This window comes from Ursus arctos, unplaced genomic scaffold (assembly GCF_023065955.2).
Source record: "Ursus arctos isolate Adak ecotype North America unplaced genomic scaffold, UrsArc2.0 scaffold_17, whole genome shotgun sequence".
Taxonomy (NCBI): Eukaryota; Metazoa; Chordata; class Mammalia; order Carnivora; family Ursidae; genus Ursus; species Ursus arctos.
In genome coordinates, this window is record NW_026622841.1 from 23,576,105 (window position 1) to 23,592,558 (window position 16,454).

Sequence of the window (16,454 nt, forward strand, 5' to 3'; positions counted from 1 at the left end):
ATAATTAACTCAGAGGGCCTGTCTGACCTCCTTTTATTGCTACTCCACTTTCCGACAGATGCTACCTTATGTTTAGAGACATTTGTGGCCTTTACCACACCCTGATACTGGAGCAGACCCAGAAGGAAATTCCATCCTCTTCTACATTTCAGGGCTAGGGGCATCGTGAAGGTAGGGGTGATGGTTGTACCAACATGAGTACAGACTTTGGGTCTCAGCATCAAGTATTATTCTGCGTTTTGACTTTCCTCCCACCCAAGGATTCTGGTCTAAATATTCTCAACATTGATTGTACAGGAGAAATCCAATTCCCTCTAGTATATAAATTTCTTTGTGACAGTTTAATGTTGTGAACTATAAATTGATCCATTGTGTTTATTTAAAAAAAAATCATTCTGTTGATGGGAAGAATTACTACAGATATAATCCTATTGTAGAGACGTTGCCCTATCTCTCTGCCTGTGGCTTTCTGAGGTCAGTTATCTTAGACGTTTTCCAAGCTACCCAGACCCCTCATTCATCTCTGGCCCTTCAGGCATTACAGTAATTACACTAGATGGCAGAGGAATTGTTACCAGATCCTATCTTCGAAATAGGGAAATTATGAGCTAATTTTAGGCCATCTCAAATTAATGAGAATGTTCTTGGTGGAGTGCTACCAACATAAACCTTTAAAAAATGACAAGTGGGAGATACTTAAATCTTTTATCTGTAGAGCTCGGTCCAAGCCCTGCACGTACACCTGATTGCTGTTATCTGGCCAATTGCTAGGCTGGCTCTTTTGTCTTTCCTGTAGGTTTTATTAGATTTCCTCTGGGGCTTTGCCGGTGGTCAGCAACCTGTCTTGGGGTGCGGTGGAGGAGGAAATGAGGTTCTAAGTGACAGAACTCCATGTCTAGGGGCGTCACCTGGACTGAAGGGGCTGCAGTGCAGCAGGACAACCGACAGGCACAGTGCCCCCGTCCTGCATGGCCCAGATGCAGCTCCTTCCTGCCTGGACGTCCATCTTTGATCTTCTTTTATTAACCTACAATTATTTCTCCTATGTGGGCATGACCAAAGGCTGTTTTTTAATATGGTTGTGTCCAAACAGTTGACTCCTTTGATCTCAAAATGACTCTCCACTTCTCCATGTCTTATACCTTGGCAGGGGAGGTGGGCACGAGAGTGGGGAGAAGCCTGTTGTTTTCTGGGCACTGACATGGCCCCGTTGGCTCCCTGATGCATTTATCCTCTATTGGATGGTGCCTCTCCAATGCCACCAGCCCGCAGCTCCAACATCTCTTGTTTGGGAGTGGTAATTAGGGAGCACAGTCTATTGGGGAAGACAGGAATAACTTTACATAAGATTGAGAAAATTTAGTTGTGTATACTGAAGAATGAGGGGGTAAAATTGTAAGGTTATGGGGAGGCTGAAGCCTGTGTGCCCCCGACCCCTGGTCCCTCATTGATACTCCCACTCCTTTCCTGGGAAGTATCCTTGTCCACTGCCCTTCCCTGATCTTTTCCTCCTTTTCTTTTCTTTTCTTTTTTTTTTAAAGATTTTATTTATTCGACAGAGATAGAGACAGCCAGCGAGAGAGGGAACACAAGCACGGGGAGTGGGAGAGGAAGAAGCAGGCTCATAGCAGAGGAGCCTGATGTGGGGCTTGATCCCATAACGCCAGGATCACGCCCTGAGCCAAAGGCAGACACTTAACTGCTGTGCCACCCAGGCGCCCCAGTCTTTTCCTCCTTTTCTTAATGAAACTCTTTTAAATTAAGACTGTGGCCTCAGAAATCACTCTCTGGGATCACATACTGACTCTTCTGCATACTGACTTGGAAGAGAATTTCATCTCCCGCGCCTTAGTTTTTTCCACTTGTAGAATGGACTTGTCGTGGGCACCGAACAAGTGAGAGAACTCTTGAAACTTGTGGGGCCGAGCGCTCAGTAGGTGCTCATCCTTCCAGTGGTGCGAGTGAGAAAAAGGCTCCTTCTGCCCCTCTGCTGCCTCGGCCCGATGACACTGCCCAGTGTACAAGATGGCCCCTCTCATTTGTAGCTAACGCCCTGATTCTGCTCGGCTGCTCTGGCTTGGCGAGCTTTACCATGGCCGTTCGGTTGTGTGGGTGAATCTCGCCTCCATGCCCCATTGGTCGCTTGAAGCCCTCTCATTTTTCCCTCCCTAGTGTCTTCCGATCCTTTTCATTACTCGGTCACCACCAGCTTAAGTCACGCCCTGATTGTTCTTGTGAGATCATTACTGCAGTAATAATTGCCTTACTGACTTCCTCCCTTGTGTCTGGCAAACCTTCCCCCATATCAGTTCTTCCCCTTCCTGCCAGTTTCTAAGCTGCACATCTGATGGTCCTTGAATTGTGTGTAAACTTGAACTTCATGAAAATGAATTTAGAAAATAAAACATCCTCAACTAGACACTTACATGCATTGGGAGGCTGGGGTGGGTGTGGGGTGGTAACATGAATTGGTTCCATCTTTCTGGAAGTTAATTTTCTTCTATCTCTCAAGAAACTGTATTCTGACATGGGGATTCTGCTAGGATGATAGTGTCCTTTGAATCATGAATTCAGAGATGTGTATACAACATTTGCCCCATCGTTGATAGCAGCTAAACATCAGGAAAAGAACCAAAATGACCTATCATAAGAATTGGTTAAATTGTGGCTCATTTGTGTTGGGTGGGGGGACACTCCAGCCCATGAGGGGCCATTGTGTGAACTGGAAAAAAAAAAAACAAAACACCCCCTCTGGGTGGAATGCCCCCCTCCCAGGCTTGTGAGGGACTTCAGTGCCGGAGTTGAACGTAGAGCGGGGGGTGGGGGGGCAGAGATTGGAGATGAGAGTGGCCTTCTTGGAAGTCCCAGTGATTCCTTCGGTGAGACGAATGCCCCTTTGTCCTCTCTTTCCATTCTGCAGGTTTGAGACATTTGAGGTCAACAGCTTTGAGCAGTTCTGTATCAACTATGCGAACGAGAAGCTACAGCAGCAGTTCAACTCGGTACACTTGCCTCCTGGACCTGGGGGTCGGGCGGGGATACCTCTCGCCCTGGGAGCCACAGCCTGGGGCAGTTCTCTTCCATCCAGGGTCCGCAGGCTCTGGCTCTGCCCCAGCCTTCTCTTTGTGTGTTGGTGGTGCCCCAGCTTTAGGAAGGCATTCCCTGCTGCTCAGGAGGAAGTTTGAATGGGGCACTGGGTTGAGAGGGTAAATGATCTTCCCCTTGGTTTTGACTCCCACGCCTCCTGATCCTGGGCTTCTGGGGTATTTGCCGAATTGCAAGCCAGTTGATTACTAGAATATTCTAGAGAAGGGCTCTTCATGGGAATGGGGATCACCTAACTGAGCTCTCCTTTTCTACAGTCATGACTGTGACTTAGCGCCCCAACCTTTTCTGATGGTTATACACCCTTCTCTGCGTGTATCCGAGCTCACGTGGTTGGAGCTCAGGGGAGATAAACGTCAGGTGGTGCCCACAGCTCACTAACCTTGACCTTTCACTTCTTACCCTAGCACGTATTCAAACTAGAGCAAGAAGAATATATGAAGGAGCAGATCCCTTGGACCTTGATTGATTTTTATGATAACCAACCTTGTATTGACCTCATAGAAGCGAAGCTGGGCATCTTGGACCTGTTGGATGAAGAGTGTAAGGTAAAACTGACGATGCACTCACTGTATTAGTTCAGTTCCAGTTGGGGGAGGTGCTGGGGACAGCTGTGTGCTGCAAGGGAGTGTGCTGCGGTCTCAAAGCTGGCATTTCATTTGCAGTTAGCCCACATTTAGTGTGCCGAGTGAAACCTTCATGTCCATGCTAGATGCTGGAGGGTAACTGTGTTGGTGAGTGCGTACCTCTCTTGGCAGAGACTGGATGGTATGAACTGGCACAATATAATGGTGGTGTGGATTTGGTGCCCCAGATGGCCTAGGTGCCGAGAAAAAGACCCCAACATCTAGACAGGCATCCCCAGAGAGTGAAGGTCAAATGCCCAGGGCATGTTTGTCATACCAGATGTCTTATGAGTGATAGAGCTGCATGGCTTGGTGGCAGATGAGGTCCATAGGTTCCCTCCATCTAGCTTTTTGTGGGGTCTACTTTGTAGGACAGGAATATCCTGAACGGCCAGCATGGGGAGAACCAGGCAGCCTTGGAAATGTGGGGCAGAAGGATCTGGGTTTTATTTTTTTAGGATGTATATATTTGAAAGAGAGAATGAGTGGGGCTTAGGGGCAGAGGGAGGGGGAAAAGCAGACTCCCCACTAAGCAGGGGAGCCCAACGCAGGGCTCAATCCCAGGGCCCCGAGACCACAATCTGAGCCAAAGGCAGGTGCCTAAGCGACTGAGCCACCCAGGCGCCCTGAGGATCTGGGTTTTTTTGATCACCTAACTTCTTTGGCCTTTGGTTCCTGCTCTGTGAATTAGTAGGGGTTGGATCCGATGATCTTCAGAATTTCACCCAGTTTGGTGGTTGCTAATAAGAGGGTCACATTCCTCTAGCAGTAGAAACTCTGTTCAAAACGTGTAGAAACCACATGATTCTTGATATTGCAAGGGAAAAACCCAGTTGCTTTTACTTTCTGGCCTCCCATGTCTTGCCTGCGAAGGATTGAGTGTGGCTTGATGGTTTAAAGGAAGAGGTGTCTCCCTTCCAGGAGGGTACTCCTAGTTTCTTTGGCTTTGACAATGAAAAGGAGTGGTTACTAGAACAGTAGAAGATGGAGTGAAATATGCTGAAATGCACGGCTTGCGTATCTTCATTCGTAACAGTTTTTAGCATTTCTTCAGAGCTGTGGGCTTTGTCCTGAGTCAGCTCCAGGCAGGGCTAATTCCTCAGTGTGACAGGTGTGTGCCTAGGCATGCTCAGTCCCACCCCAAAGGCAACACCATGTCCTTGTGTCCACCCCAGGCCTCTCGGCTGCTGAGCCAGCCTAGCCCCCCAGGCCCTGGCTCCAGGACTCCAGCTCTTCAGTCCCCTCTCCGGTGGTGAAGGCTAAGACCCTGTGAGGCTCTGAGGAGGCACAAGAAGCGGGTGGTTTATCTTGCACTGCTCTCTACCTTAGCTGTTCTGGAAGCGCCAACTGTAACAGAAGGCCCCGGGCGTGGTCTCTCCTTCCTTGCGTACAACACCTCTTAGAGAAACGCCTAATGCTTCAGGATGATGGATTCTGGGAATCAAGCAGCTGCCTAATTGATTTCCAGTGATTTATCCTGCCTTCAGCAGACAATCAAGGACCGCTCGGGGTGGGTTTGCTTTGGCTTATGGTTTGAGGATCTGAGAGGTGCCATTACCCAAGAGAACAGGTCCCAGGAATGTCAAGTCAGGGTGGTAAGAGCACAGGTGCAGGGACCTCAGACTGCTGTCCAGAGTGGGGGAGGCAAGGCAGCAAGGGGAAACCAGAGTCGTGTGCGCCTGGGGAGCCGGTGGATCCCAGGGTGGTGGGAGATCCTTAGCAGAAAAAGCAGAGTGGTCACCTGGAGGCCCAAGCCGCAAACCGTATTCAACAATTGGGAAGGTAACTTTCCCAAATCCCTGCATTTTGCAGCCTTGGATGTTCCCAGGTACTGCGTGCAAAGTGCCGGGGTCTTCCTGTTGGAATGTGTTTTACTTTGGAGAGGTTGATGGGAACTCGAGCTCTGTGTGGATGATCTCTGCTTCGTGCTCTGTGGAGCCTTCTGTCTGGGTCAGTTTTGTAAAATCAGGTGATTTCAGCTGAAGACTGGATCTGCCTTAGATTCCTGCCCCTGCCGTCAAACACGCTGAATGTATTATGTACCTACTGTCTGCAGGTCTCGGGAGGGGAGGAAGGGTCCTCCCTACTGGCCAGCAAGAATGAAAAGGGGCAGGATGGTGCTCTGAGGGGCTGGGCCTGGGTGAGTGGGGCCCAGGAGGGCTGTGGGCAGGGATCGGTGCCCCCTGGGCCCAGAGCAGGCTGGCAGAGGCCTGGACCACAGCCCAAAGGCCGCAGAGCGACAGCTGAGCAGAATCAAGGGAAGGGGATGGTGCTGCAGAAAGAGGGCCGTTCTGTCAGGTCTCCTTGCTTCCTTATCCCTGAGGCTCCTTGGAGGGGCAGGTCTGAGGAGAACCTGGATCTCCTGCCAGTCAGGCTGGTGTTGGGAGGGGGGAGGGTGTTGCTCCTGCTGGCTGAACATGGTGAAACCCAGCAGCGGCTGAGTCCACGGAGGGGGGCAGGGCAGGCAAGACGAGCACCTAATTAAGGAAGAATACAAAACCCTGGTCTGGAAACCTTTTCCTCCCAGAGTTAAGTGCTCTGGGCTTGGAGGCTGATTCAGTGCAGCTGCTTGGAGCAGGACTCGAGGGAACTAACAGGTGGTGGTGCTTCTGTCACGACTCCCGGCCTCGGACACATTAAGAGAGTGTGTGTGCCTGTAGGGAAGTCATACTGCATAAGCCCAACGCTGCACAGTAGGGAGGCCTGCTGCACCCTTCGGCAGCGCCACTGGCTCGGAGCCTGAGCAGAGAGGGAGTCCCCCGGAGCTGGGCACAGCTGGGCACCGTGCATCCCTCAGGACTGTCCCGTGGGGCTGCGGAGCTGCCTCCGACCGTGTTCCTTTCCTCCGCTGCTGCTCAGACACGCACTGCAGAATGACAAAGAATGGGATTGCACCGTGAAGAATTGGGCTCTGTGACCCCCATGTGACAGGACACAAAGCCACATGAAGGATTAGACTCGTGCTATAAAAGCAGCCACTGGGAAAATCACTTTTCCTGGAGAAGACACACAGCGGCAGGCAGAGCCAGTGAGCTGGGAGTTAAATTAGAAATATGGGGGGGGGGGGCATGGATTTAAAGGAGCAGCACACAGGGTGGCTCTCCCCGGAGCCCGTGAGGGAGGCCTGCAGCTGCACCGGGTGCTCACCGAGCAGCGAGTTAAAGCACCCGGGGCTCCTTCAGGTGGAAAGCCTTTTTGCAGTCGCGGATTTGTAGTCAGTCCCAGACCATGCCACAAACCACAGCTGCTCCGTCAGTAACCAGGGGGGGCAGGATACGGGGTGTTTGCTTATAGGAAGTGTTTATTTCCAGGCTGCTCTTAAACAAAATTCTCCCATCCCCGGTGTTCTCTGAGGCTGCCGTGGGGCTGGGGTGCTGCGCCACGTACGCCGTATTCAGACCGGGCATTCCCTGCCCTCCCTGTGTCCCAGCCATGTCCGTCTCGGAGGAGGAGACAACTCGTTGGGGCTGATGGGATAGGAGAGGTCAGTGCGTGTTTCCTCATGAGTGACACGTTGGCATCAGCAGGAATTATCTGAAAGTGATACCTTGACCCCTGGAAGCAATGCTTTCAAGGAGCAAATGCTCTCCGTGTGGGGAGTGGGTGTTGGGAACCCACAGGAAGGTCCCGAGGCAGGAGGCAGGCTCTGCCCTGGGGAAGTAGGATTCTTTTGTTTTAGGGACCGGCCTGAATCGCTGGCGGAGGGCAGACCTTCCGTAACGCCCTGTTGAGGCAGCGGAGGGACAGCATCCTGAGGGCCCTCTGCTTCCTCACCTGGGTCCAGCCCGCACTCGCACTCGGGAGGGTTTACTCGGTATTAACCCTGAGCGTTCGTGATTTGTTGCCCCGGAGGTCCCCTTGTCCTGCATGTTTGTGAACAGGCTGAAACCGGAGCAGGAGGGAGGTGAGGGGGCCTTCCCCCCTCTCCTCTTTCACCTGCCCAACAAACCCCTCGTTCCTGCATCTGAGTCCCTGCCCTTCACACAGCACCTCGAGGGGTCAGGCAAGCGCTGCATCACCAGGGTGACAGAGGTGGGAGTTAAATCAGGAGGAGGTGACTGCGGAGAGCGTGTTGAGGGGAGAAGCATCCCCTAAAGCGCCGTTGAAGCAGAGAAGTCCGAAGTGGGTGCCCTTCTGGGCAAAGGGAGTGTCCCGTTGGAGGACTTGCAGTAGTCCACCCTGCCCAGACCCTGTGAGGTGGCAGGAGAAGCTGGAAAGCAGGAACCATCAGAACAGGAGGCTCTGTCCAGAGAGGGCGTTCTGACTTGGAAGGCTCTGGGTTCGCAGGGCTGGGAGGCAGGGGCAGGTGTGGTCAGACGTGAATAACTTCATGGATGTCGCTGGCCGCTGTGTGGAAGCCGAGGTAGAGATGGAGAGAGGAGAGCAGGGAGGCAGCCTCATGCGGTCCAGGCAGGAAGGCACAGAGGGGTTCAGGGGGGCCCTGCCTTTGGCAGCAAGCCTGTGGGTTAGAGAATTTGGCAGGAAGCTGTCTGGGCGGCAGCCTGGCTTCTGCGACTTCGTGGGCAGATGAAGTGAGGCAGCAGAAGTGGCAGGTTTGACGTTCCCCCCCCCCCCATAGTAGTCACGGCTGTGGTAGGGGGCGGTAAGAGGAAAGGCAGGTGGACACACTCACAGGAGGCAGGCAGTGAGTGCACAGGACCCAGGTGGGGAGAAGCGCTCCCTCCCACAAGTCACAGGTAGGAGGGGCAGGCTGGGTGCAGGGGTGGGGGGGTGGTTTCTGGATGTAAAGCAGGATTTCCTGCTTGGTTGGCAACCTCTGCTTCCCTGTGAAGGAGGACATGCGTCCTGTCCAAGAGGGGGCAGCTTGGAAGCTGGGAGAGAGTGCAAGAAGGAGGGGAATGGCTGTCCTGTCAATAGGGAGGGTCAAAGACCATGTAGAGAGGGGAGTTGAGGCCAGCTCCCTGCTTGCATCTGGGCACAGTGTTCTCATCCAGAGGTGCCCTCTCACGGTGAAACGTGGTGGGTTTTCTTGTTTTTGTTTTTTTGGTCAGTGATACTGAATGATAGGAAATGACCAGCAGGACTTGATGAAGGAAAGAGGAGTTGACATGGGGTCTCAGCCACCGGGGTGTGAGGGAGGACCCCCCACGGGTAGTTGGGTTGATCTGGAATTGGTGTTTTGCTAAGCACACATTGGGGCATTTTGTGAAGATGGAAAAGTAAGATCCTGGAACGGGCATTGGGGGTGGCAGCCAGGAGTGGGGAAGGAGTCCAAGAGGGCACCCTCTCTGCCCCTGGTGCCAGGGAGCACCTGAGCCCCTCCGTTTATGATGCAGGCTGTTGGGGGGGGGGGAGAGGTGCTTGGGGAGCCTGAGGACTGGCCCTCTTCCCTTTTTTTTTTTTTTTAATTTTGTAATTTCAATAACAAAGAGTAAAATCAGGGCATTAATGCATTTTAATAGCTTTATTGAGATGCAATTAACATACCATAAAATTCACTCATTTAACATATACAGCCTGGGTGCCAGTCTGTTCAGAGTTGTGCCACAGTAGCAGAACCCATTAGCAGTCAGCACCCCCTCCCCCGCAGTCACTCTCCCTCCCCCCCACCCCACCCCCCACAATTACTCCCCCTTCCCCCACTGCCCAAGGCAGCCTCTCATCCATTTGCGGTCTTTAAAGGTTGGCCCTATTCTGGACATCTCATATACATTCAAACCTGCGTTTTTTGATCTGACCAGTGGCCAACACTGCAGGTTAGAGGGACTAGGTCTCTGAGGGACAGTCCCCACGTAGATGAGGACAGAGCTAGGATCCAGGCTCCTCTTAATGTTATTTTGAGAAGAGAGGAAGGCCATTTGGATGAAGCCACATGTAGTATTTTTTAAAGTATTTGATTCAGCACGTTCCAGAGCTACCGATACCACAACCCAGATTTTATCAAAATACAAGATTTGCTTTCTTTCTCCTGTGCTTGTTTCGAATCTTTTTGGTGATAAGTGCCTTCCATCTAACCCCGACTTTGTGGCTGCTTTTAAATCTCTGTTGTCAGGCAGGAAAGCACAGTAGCAGGGAGCATATGCTCTGGGAGTCAGCCTGGCCCAGTTTGAACCCCAGCTCTGCTGCTTCCCAGCTGTGTGACCTTGGGCAAGTTACCTAACCTCTCTGTGTCCGTTTCTTCATCCGTAAAATTGTATAAATATAGTGCCTAACTGGTAGGATTCTTGGGAGGATTAGATGAGTTGATACATCTAAAATGTATAGAAAACTGACCAGTGATAAGTGCCATGGGCATTTGCTGTTAGTATTGTCTGAGAATCTAAATTGTTTTTTTTTTTTTTTTTAAGATTTTATTTATTTATTTGACAGAGATAGAGACAGCCAGCGAGAGAGGGAACACAAGCAGGGGGAGTGGGAGAGGAAGAAGCAGGCTCATAGCAGAGGAGCCTGATGTGGGGCTCGATCCTGGAACGCCGGGATCACGCCCTGAGCCGGAGGCAGACACTTTAACCGCTGTGCCACCCAGGCTCCCCTGAGAATCTAAATTGTTAATTCCTGCTGGTCCTTACTTTCCATTGAGGGTGGTGGTTAAGGAACGACGCCCTTGTCAGGAAATACGTATCCACTGTTGTTTTCCTGCTTTGGTCACTGATGCATGCCAGGCTGAATTAGGGAAGATGTAGGATGATGGAGTCTACTAACAGAAGTCCAGTTTCATTAAGACAAGAGGATTTTGATGCTGGCAAATGTGTTGACCGAAGTGAGTCTTGTTTTCACGTCCTACCCTTCCTGTTCTGTCTGCCCCAGTCCTGCCACTGGTGGGTCCACTGGGTTCCTGTCCTCTGGCCTCGCCTCCGATAGCCCTGCCCGGCTGACCCCTACCTTCCCCTGTACCTGGTGTTTCTAAACGCAATGCTTGAAGACTAATATAGAACAGTGTATGTGAAAGTGCTGAATCCAATGTATTTTGTCTGCTCAACACAATAGCCTCTGTCAAGAAAAAGTTTTCTTTTCTTGAATTACCTACAGCACTTAGCACTGGGTATTCAATAATGGTCACACTAAATTGAATATGGAGAAAAATCTGGTTTGCTTACTTACTATCTGAGAAATTTGTTCTTAAGTGTGTAGGCATTTTTCTTATGCCACAGATTTTGTTAGTTTACTAAATAAAACCCCTTTTAAGTGGCTGGTGTAAGGGTCACCTTCAGTCCTGCCTCATGCAAATGTACAATGTAAAGTAATGAAGGGCAGGCCCAGTTGTGAGCTGTAACTGAGGAGTGGGTACGTGCAGTGGTCTTCAAGGATGACAGCGGAGGGCGCACCTCCCCCCGGAGGAGTTACCATCATCCCGGACAATTCGAATGGTGGTTATAGTGACTGTGTTATATTTTCAACGAAACAAAGTGCTGTTTCACTTTTGAAGCCAGCTCTGAAGATACTGAAAGGGGCTGCCCTTCGGAATGCCTAACGTAGTGAAACTTCTGAATTTAAATTTGGGGAGAGCAGAGAAAGTACTGCGCAGCTCATTCGCTAGGTCCTTAACACCCGATGTGTGCCCAGAACCCGCTTCCGAGTTCTTTGAGGGGCAGGTAAAAAAAAAAAAAAACAAACAGTGAGGCATACTCCTTGAGCCCAACAAGCTTAGGCTTTGTAGGGACAAAGCAATACACAAAACCCAACGATGGACTGTATTAGTGTGTGTGTAAGAGCTTAATTGTGAGGAATTCCCAAGTGAGATCAAGAGTAGCCAGGAAGGGCTTCAGAGAAGAGGGCAGACTTGAGCTGAGCCTGGACGGTGTTTCGCTGAGTGATAGAGGGTGGGTTTCCCGCTGCAGGCGTTGGGCTGAGTGAGCAGAAGCGTGGCGCTAGCAGTGGGCACGGCACAGTCACGACACTGATGTCACTGGCCCACTTGGTGGGGAGACGTCTTCAGATTTGTTCTGACGCTGCTCCTGTGCCCTTGGGCTCCAAACTGATGCTCCCCTAACCCTATCAGCAGCTATCAACCAGAAGATTCTTTGAGGCTCAGCGCACGCCCATGGACACCACCGGAGCAACCCACCCCGCGTGCTGAGAGCAGGCCGTGTCGGATCCAAAGCACTCATGGCCAAATCTTGTTCTCCTTGCCCAGCTGGGGTCCAGCTCCTGTGAGGTTGGCTTACTGGTGGACTCCATCTCCCTCTGCCATGGCTCTCTGCTTGCTTTGTCCTCTTCACAGAGCACTCTGTCCTCTTACGTGTTTCTGCAGGTTCCCAAAGGAACTGACCAGAATTGGGCTCAGAAGCTCTATGACCGGCACTCTGGCAGCCAGCACTTCCAGAAACCCCGCATGTCCAACACAGCCTTCATTGTCGTCCACTTTGCTGACAAGGTGAGTCTCTCCATGGGCTTTGGTGCTCTGGGAGCCCCACCCTACAGAGATTCAGGGATAAGAGGGTGTGGTGTCTCTGGAATTCAAGTGGCCTGAAGGTTTCTTAGGGTCTTTGTCTATCCTCTTTCCCTCCCCGCACCCCCTCTGTGATACATCAAACTGTCACTACATTGGCGGAGCCCCAGATGGTGGGAGGGGGGCTACAGCTCCGCAGTCATGTGCTGGACAAACATTTATTCTCTCCTGGGAGGACAGGAGCACGTGAAACAGTCGTGAACCTACCCTGGAGAGAGAAGGAAAGCATGAGGACAGAATGGCGCTCTTCGTTGGGTGGCTCCTTTCCCAGGACCTGGTGTACACAGAATTTTCCTACATGGATTTCTGTTCTGTTGGCCCTAGCCCGTGCTTTCCAGATTTTAATCTGCACATAAATCACCTGGGATCTCCTTAAAATGCAGACTCGAGGGGCGCCTGGGCGGCTCAGTCAGTGAAGCGTCCAACTCTTGATTTCAGCTCAGGTCATGATCTCAGGGCTGTGAGATTGAGCCCCACGTCTGGCTCTGTGCTCAGTGTGGAGTCTGAGGTTTTCTCTCTCCCTCTCCCTCTGCACACACGCTCACATGCACGCTCTCTCTCGATCTCTCAAATTAAAAACAAAATGCAGCTTCTAATTTGATGGCCTTTTTAGCACCCAAAGGAGACCTTAGGTCATCTTACAGGAACTTCTTTTAAAACAGTGTTTTTCCACAAAATGAATACTCGGTTTCCTCTGTATAAATCCTGATCACATCTTGGGTTTGCATCTTAAATGGGAACATCTGTGGGTTTCCCAGCTACTCACCACTCGTCAGAAAACACTGGATGGATGAGATGGAAGACTCGGGTCCTCAAGTAGCCGTGGCAGGTGCCCGGTCAGGCTGAAGCACTTGACTCCTGTTTCTGTTTCCCTCTGGGGCCCCAGGTGGAGTACCTTTCAGATGGCTTTCTGGAGAAAAACAGAGACACGGTGTATGAAGAGCAGATGAACATCCTGAAGGCCAGCAAGGTAAAGGATGTCAGAGGCAGGGAGCTAGAGCGGGACCGTCCACAGCAGGACCCGGCAGGACTGGGGGTGGGTGGTGGTGGCCCCACTCCAGAACGCGGGGGAAGCAGAGATGCCAGGCAGGGCGAGCGTGAAGGGGCTCGCAGGTTATTTCCATCTGAACACAGGCCCTGTGGAAGGGCAAGTGCGACTGGGAAAGATACCAGTAATAGAGGGACTGTGTGAGGGTTGGGGGGCTCAAGAGAGGTGACCATCAGGAGGGGGGACAGCAGTGAGTGTAACAAGGAAAATGTTACTGGCGGTCATTTGTCGTCCTCTCTTACCTGCAGGTGGTGGGATCCCTGAGTTCTGGGAGTCATCTTAGCAAATAATTGAATTTGGGGGATTTGAGGGGGTCCCTCAAATCCTGGTACCCGTGCTTTTCGTTTCTGTGTTGCGCCTACAGAACCTCCCTATAGGTGAAAAGTTCAACGGAAGAAAGGGTAGGATTGAGGGACACTTTATAGTTAACGTTCCCGAATAGGTTTATTTCCTTCTCACGAGCATCACAAAGACAGCAAGTACTGTGTCCACTCTATAGGCAGAGGGAGCAAGGCACTGACGCACCTGAACAAACAGTAAACGCCTGTGTTGTGAGGCACTGCCCCCGACGCAGCATCGTACACAGCTGGATCAGACCGACTGCCCTGTAGGTGCCTACATCCCAGCGGGCCGCGAGTGGCCGATAATCACACGGTCGCTGAAAAGAGGGGAGGCGTGGGGAGAGGGCCCGGCAGCCGGGGGGTGTCTGGGCACCACGGTTCCCGAGGGTCGACGCACGATGCGTATGCTGCTGCGGGCTGCAGCCCTTCCGAGAACACCCAGAAAGCGGACTCTCCAGGATTTGGGAGGCTTTCTCCCAGACCTCCTGCTCTAAAACTGGCTGCAGGGGCCTGATAACACTAGAAATGGCAGATTAATAGCTCTTGACGATAAGCTTCAGATGAACATAATAGGGCAAGATGCCGAAACGGAGAAAATACACCTGGCAAAGTAGACCCAAGGACAGAAGGGCGAGTGCAGCCCGTTAAATCCCACGGCCCCAGGCAAGGGGTTTAGGGAGGCTTTGAGTCTGTACCAGCATGTGGGCGGCTCAAGGCAGACCCCTGCCTAGGGTCCTCCCTGGAGATGGGCAACATGGGGGAATGAGTCGTCATGAAGGGAAATCTGGGTGAATGTGAGTATCACTTTGAAATTCAGCACAAGGTTAACCTCTCAGCTTGCCAAGTCTGTGGCACTGTCGTCCATGGTGGGTAATAGGACTTTTTCCATTCTTCGAGAAGGGAGGTGCGTACAGGGGAGGCACAAGCCACAGGGAGAGGGGAAGTAAATGGTGTGAGCTCTTAGGGCACCTTGCCTCATCGGTCCTTAGATGCTTACAGGCCTGTGACCTCCTCTGTTAGTGACACAGTGCCGCAGAGGCTGAGAAACTTCACTGTCTAAGCTTCTCTTTTCAGGTAGGAGCACAAGTGAGGGGGGTGTGGGAGAGAATCTGGTACTTTCCATTTAAATACAGTGTTGGGTTCTGCCAGTGTATTGATTTTTGTTTTGAGTGTCTCTCAGGGATCTTGAAAAGTAAAAGAGGAATCTGTCCAGCAGATCATCTTTTATTAGTAACTGACATTTTTTCACCTTTATTGGGTATTTGTGTGTTATGTAGTGGTAACAAATACGTATAGTTAACCTCATGGATCTTACAGTCCAGTGGAAAAGATAGTTTAATTGTGAATTTTGGTAATGCTGTGAAGGTCAAGAAGGTGGTATGGAAAAAAAAAATTTGGGAGTCCCCAAGGCCACCCCCCAAATTCAATTATTTGCTAAGATGACTCCCAGAACTCAGCAGATAGTTACACTTGAGGCTGTGACTTCTTAGACCAAAAGGGTGTAAAGCAGTCAGCAAAGGGAACAGTGCCGGGGGTGAGATCCAGGGGAAACCAGGCCCGCGCTCCCAGGAGTCCTTTCCCAGTGGCGTGGCACACACGTGCTTCATTGCCACAGTGGTGTGTTGTGTGAAGTATCGGCCGGGGCAGCTTGTCTGAGCCAAGGCTCAGAGTTGTTATTGGGAGTCAGTTACACAGGCACCCTTTGGCTAGCATGTACCAGAATTCCAGCCTCCCAGAAGGAAGGCAGATATTCAACATGAACCACATTGTTTGCATAAACCATTCAAACCCCGTGAACCATTCTCATCAGAAAACCGTCCCCAAATCAAGTTCCCAGACCCCAGCCAAGGGTCAGCCTTATAAGCAGACCTTTCCAGGAGTAGCAGTCTCAAGCTTGCGATGTTAGCTCTTTTCTGTACAGGGGTATCATTTTAGGTTCGGGGTACTGGGTTTTTATTAGAAATGAAATATAGACTCATATGTTTAAACAGCTTAAAAGCATTCTGTGCCATTCCTTGACCTACCTTTTCATCAGGTACCAATCTGCATATGTAAGCATATCGGTACCTCTTTGTAAGATTGAAATGAATCACATTATACATTGTTCTCTGGCTTTTCACTTCGATCTTCGCTGTCTTTCCGCATGACTATGTATCTCTCCTCTTTTTTAAGCAGTTGATATTTTGCTCGTTGAAATAATGCCGCAGTGAATGCCCTTTGCATGTATCTTTGCTTGTGCAATTACATCAGTCAGGTAAATTTTTAGAAGTGAAGTGGATAGTTCAAAGAGTACACACCTCAAAAGTTCGTAGGTATTCCTAAATTGGGACTGTAAGATAGCCCTGGGATCTACTCTTAAAAGATAATGGTCCTTTGTTTCCCTACACACCTGCCACACTCTTGCTTTCCCCTTTACCAGCTAATCTTTCTGGAGAACCAATGACCTTGTTGCCAACCGGCAGCCCCATCCCCGCACACCCTCGCAGGTGCTGCGATGGTGGCCAGCAGCATTCAGAGATTAACCAGGAGGGGCTTCCAGGTCTCCCAGGCCCTACTCTCCACCCGGAGCCCATTGCAGACATTGAGAAGGTAGAAAGCAAAGATTGAAACTAGGTCCCTGTGAACCTGCAGATGGGCCGAACCAGACAGCAGCTGCACGTCAAAGCGTGGTTCTCACTGTGCTTTAAATCCTCCGGACAGATGGGCGTGTCTGGAAGCACCTGTCATGGCAGCATTTTTGAAGCTCATTGTTCACGGAGCCTCTATCACCTGTAAAACTTTGTTTTCACAGCAGTCCTAAGAGGTTTACCTTTCCAACTCCATGTTAGAGTGTAAAAGAGACCTAGAAAGATATTAGGCCCTATGACGTGGAGTTAGTGCCCCATTTCTTGTGGTGGTTTTCATCTCCTTGAGCACAGATAAAT

The 16,454-nt window shown here is 51.0% G+C and overlaps 1 protein-coding gene across 2 annotated transcripts in view; it reads left to right on the top strand.

The window, feature by feature from the left end:
• MYO5B (myosin VB) overlaps nucleotides 1–16,454 on the top strand; it is a 345,182-nt gene that overhangs the window by 226,868 nt on the left and 101,860 nt on the right. For both annotated transcript variants that reach the window (XM_026496295.4, XM_026496293.4), the window contains exons 11-14: nucleotides 2,921–3,002; nucleotides 3,513–3,653; nucleotides 11,944–12,066; nucleotides 13,028–13,111. In XM_026496295.4, coding sequence (XP_026352080.3) covers nucleotides 2,921–3,002; nucleotides 3,513–3,653; nucleotides 11,944–12,066; nucleotides 13,028–13,111 — 430 coding nt within the window. The remainder of the gene's footprint in view (nucleotides 1–2,920; nucleotides 3,003–3,512; nucleotides 3,654–11,943; nucleotides 12,067–13,027; nucleotides 13,112–16,454) is intronic.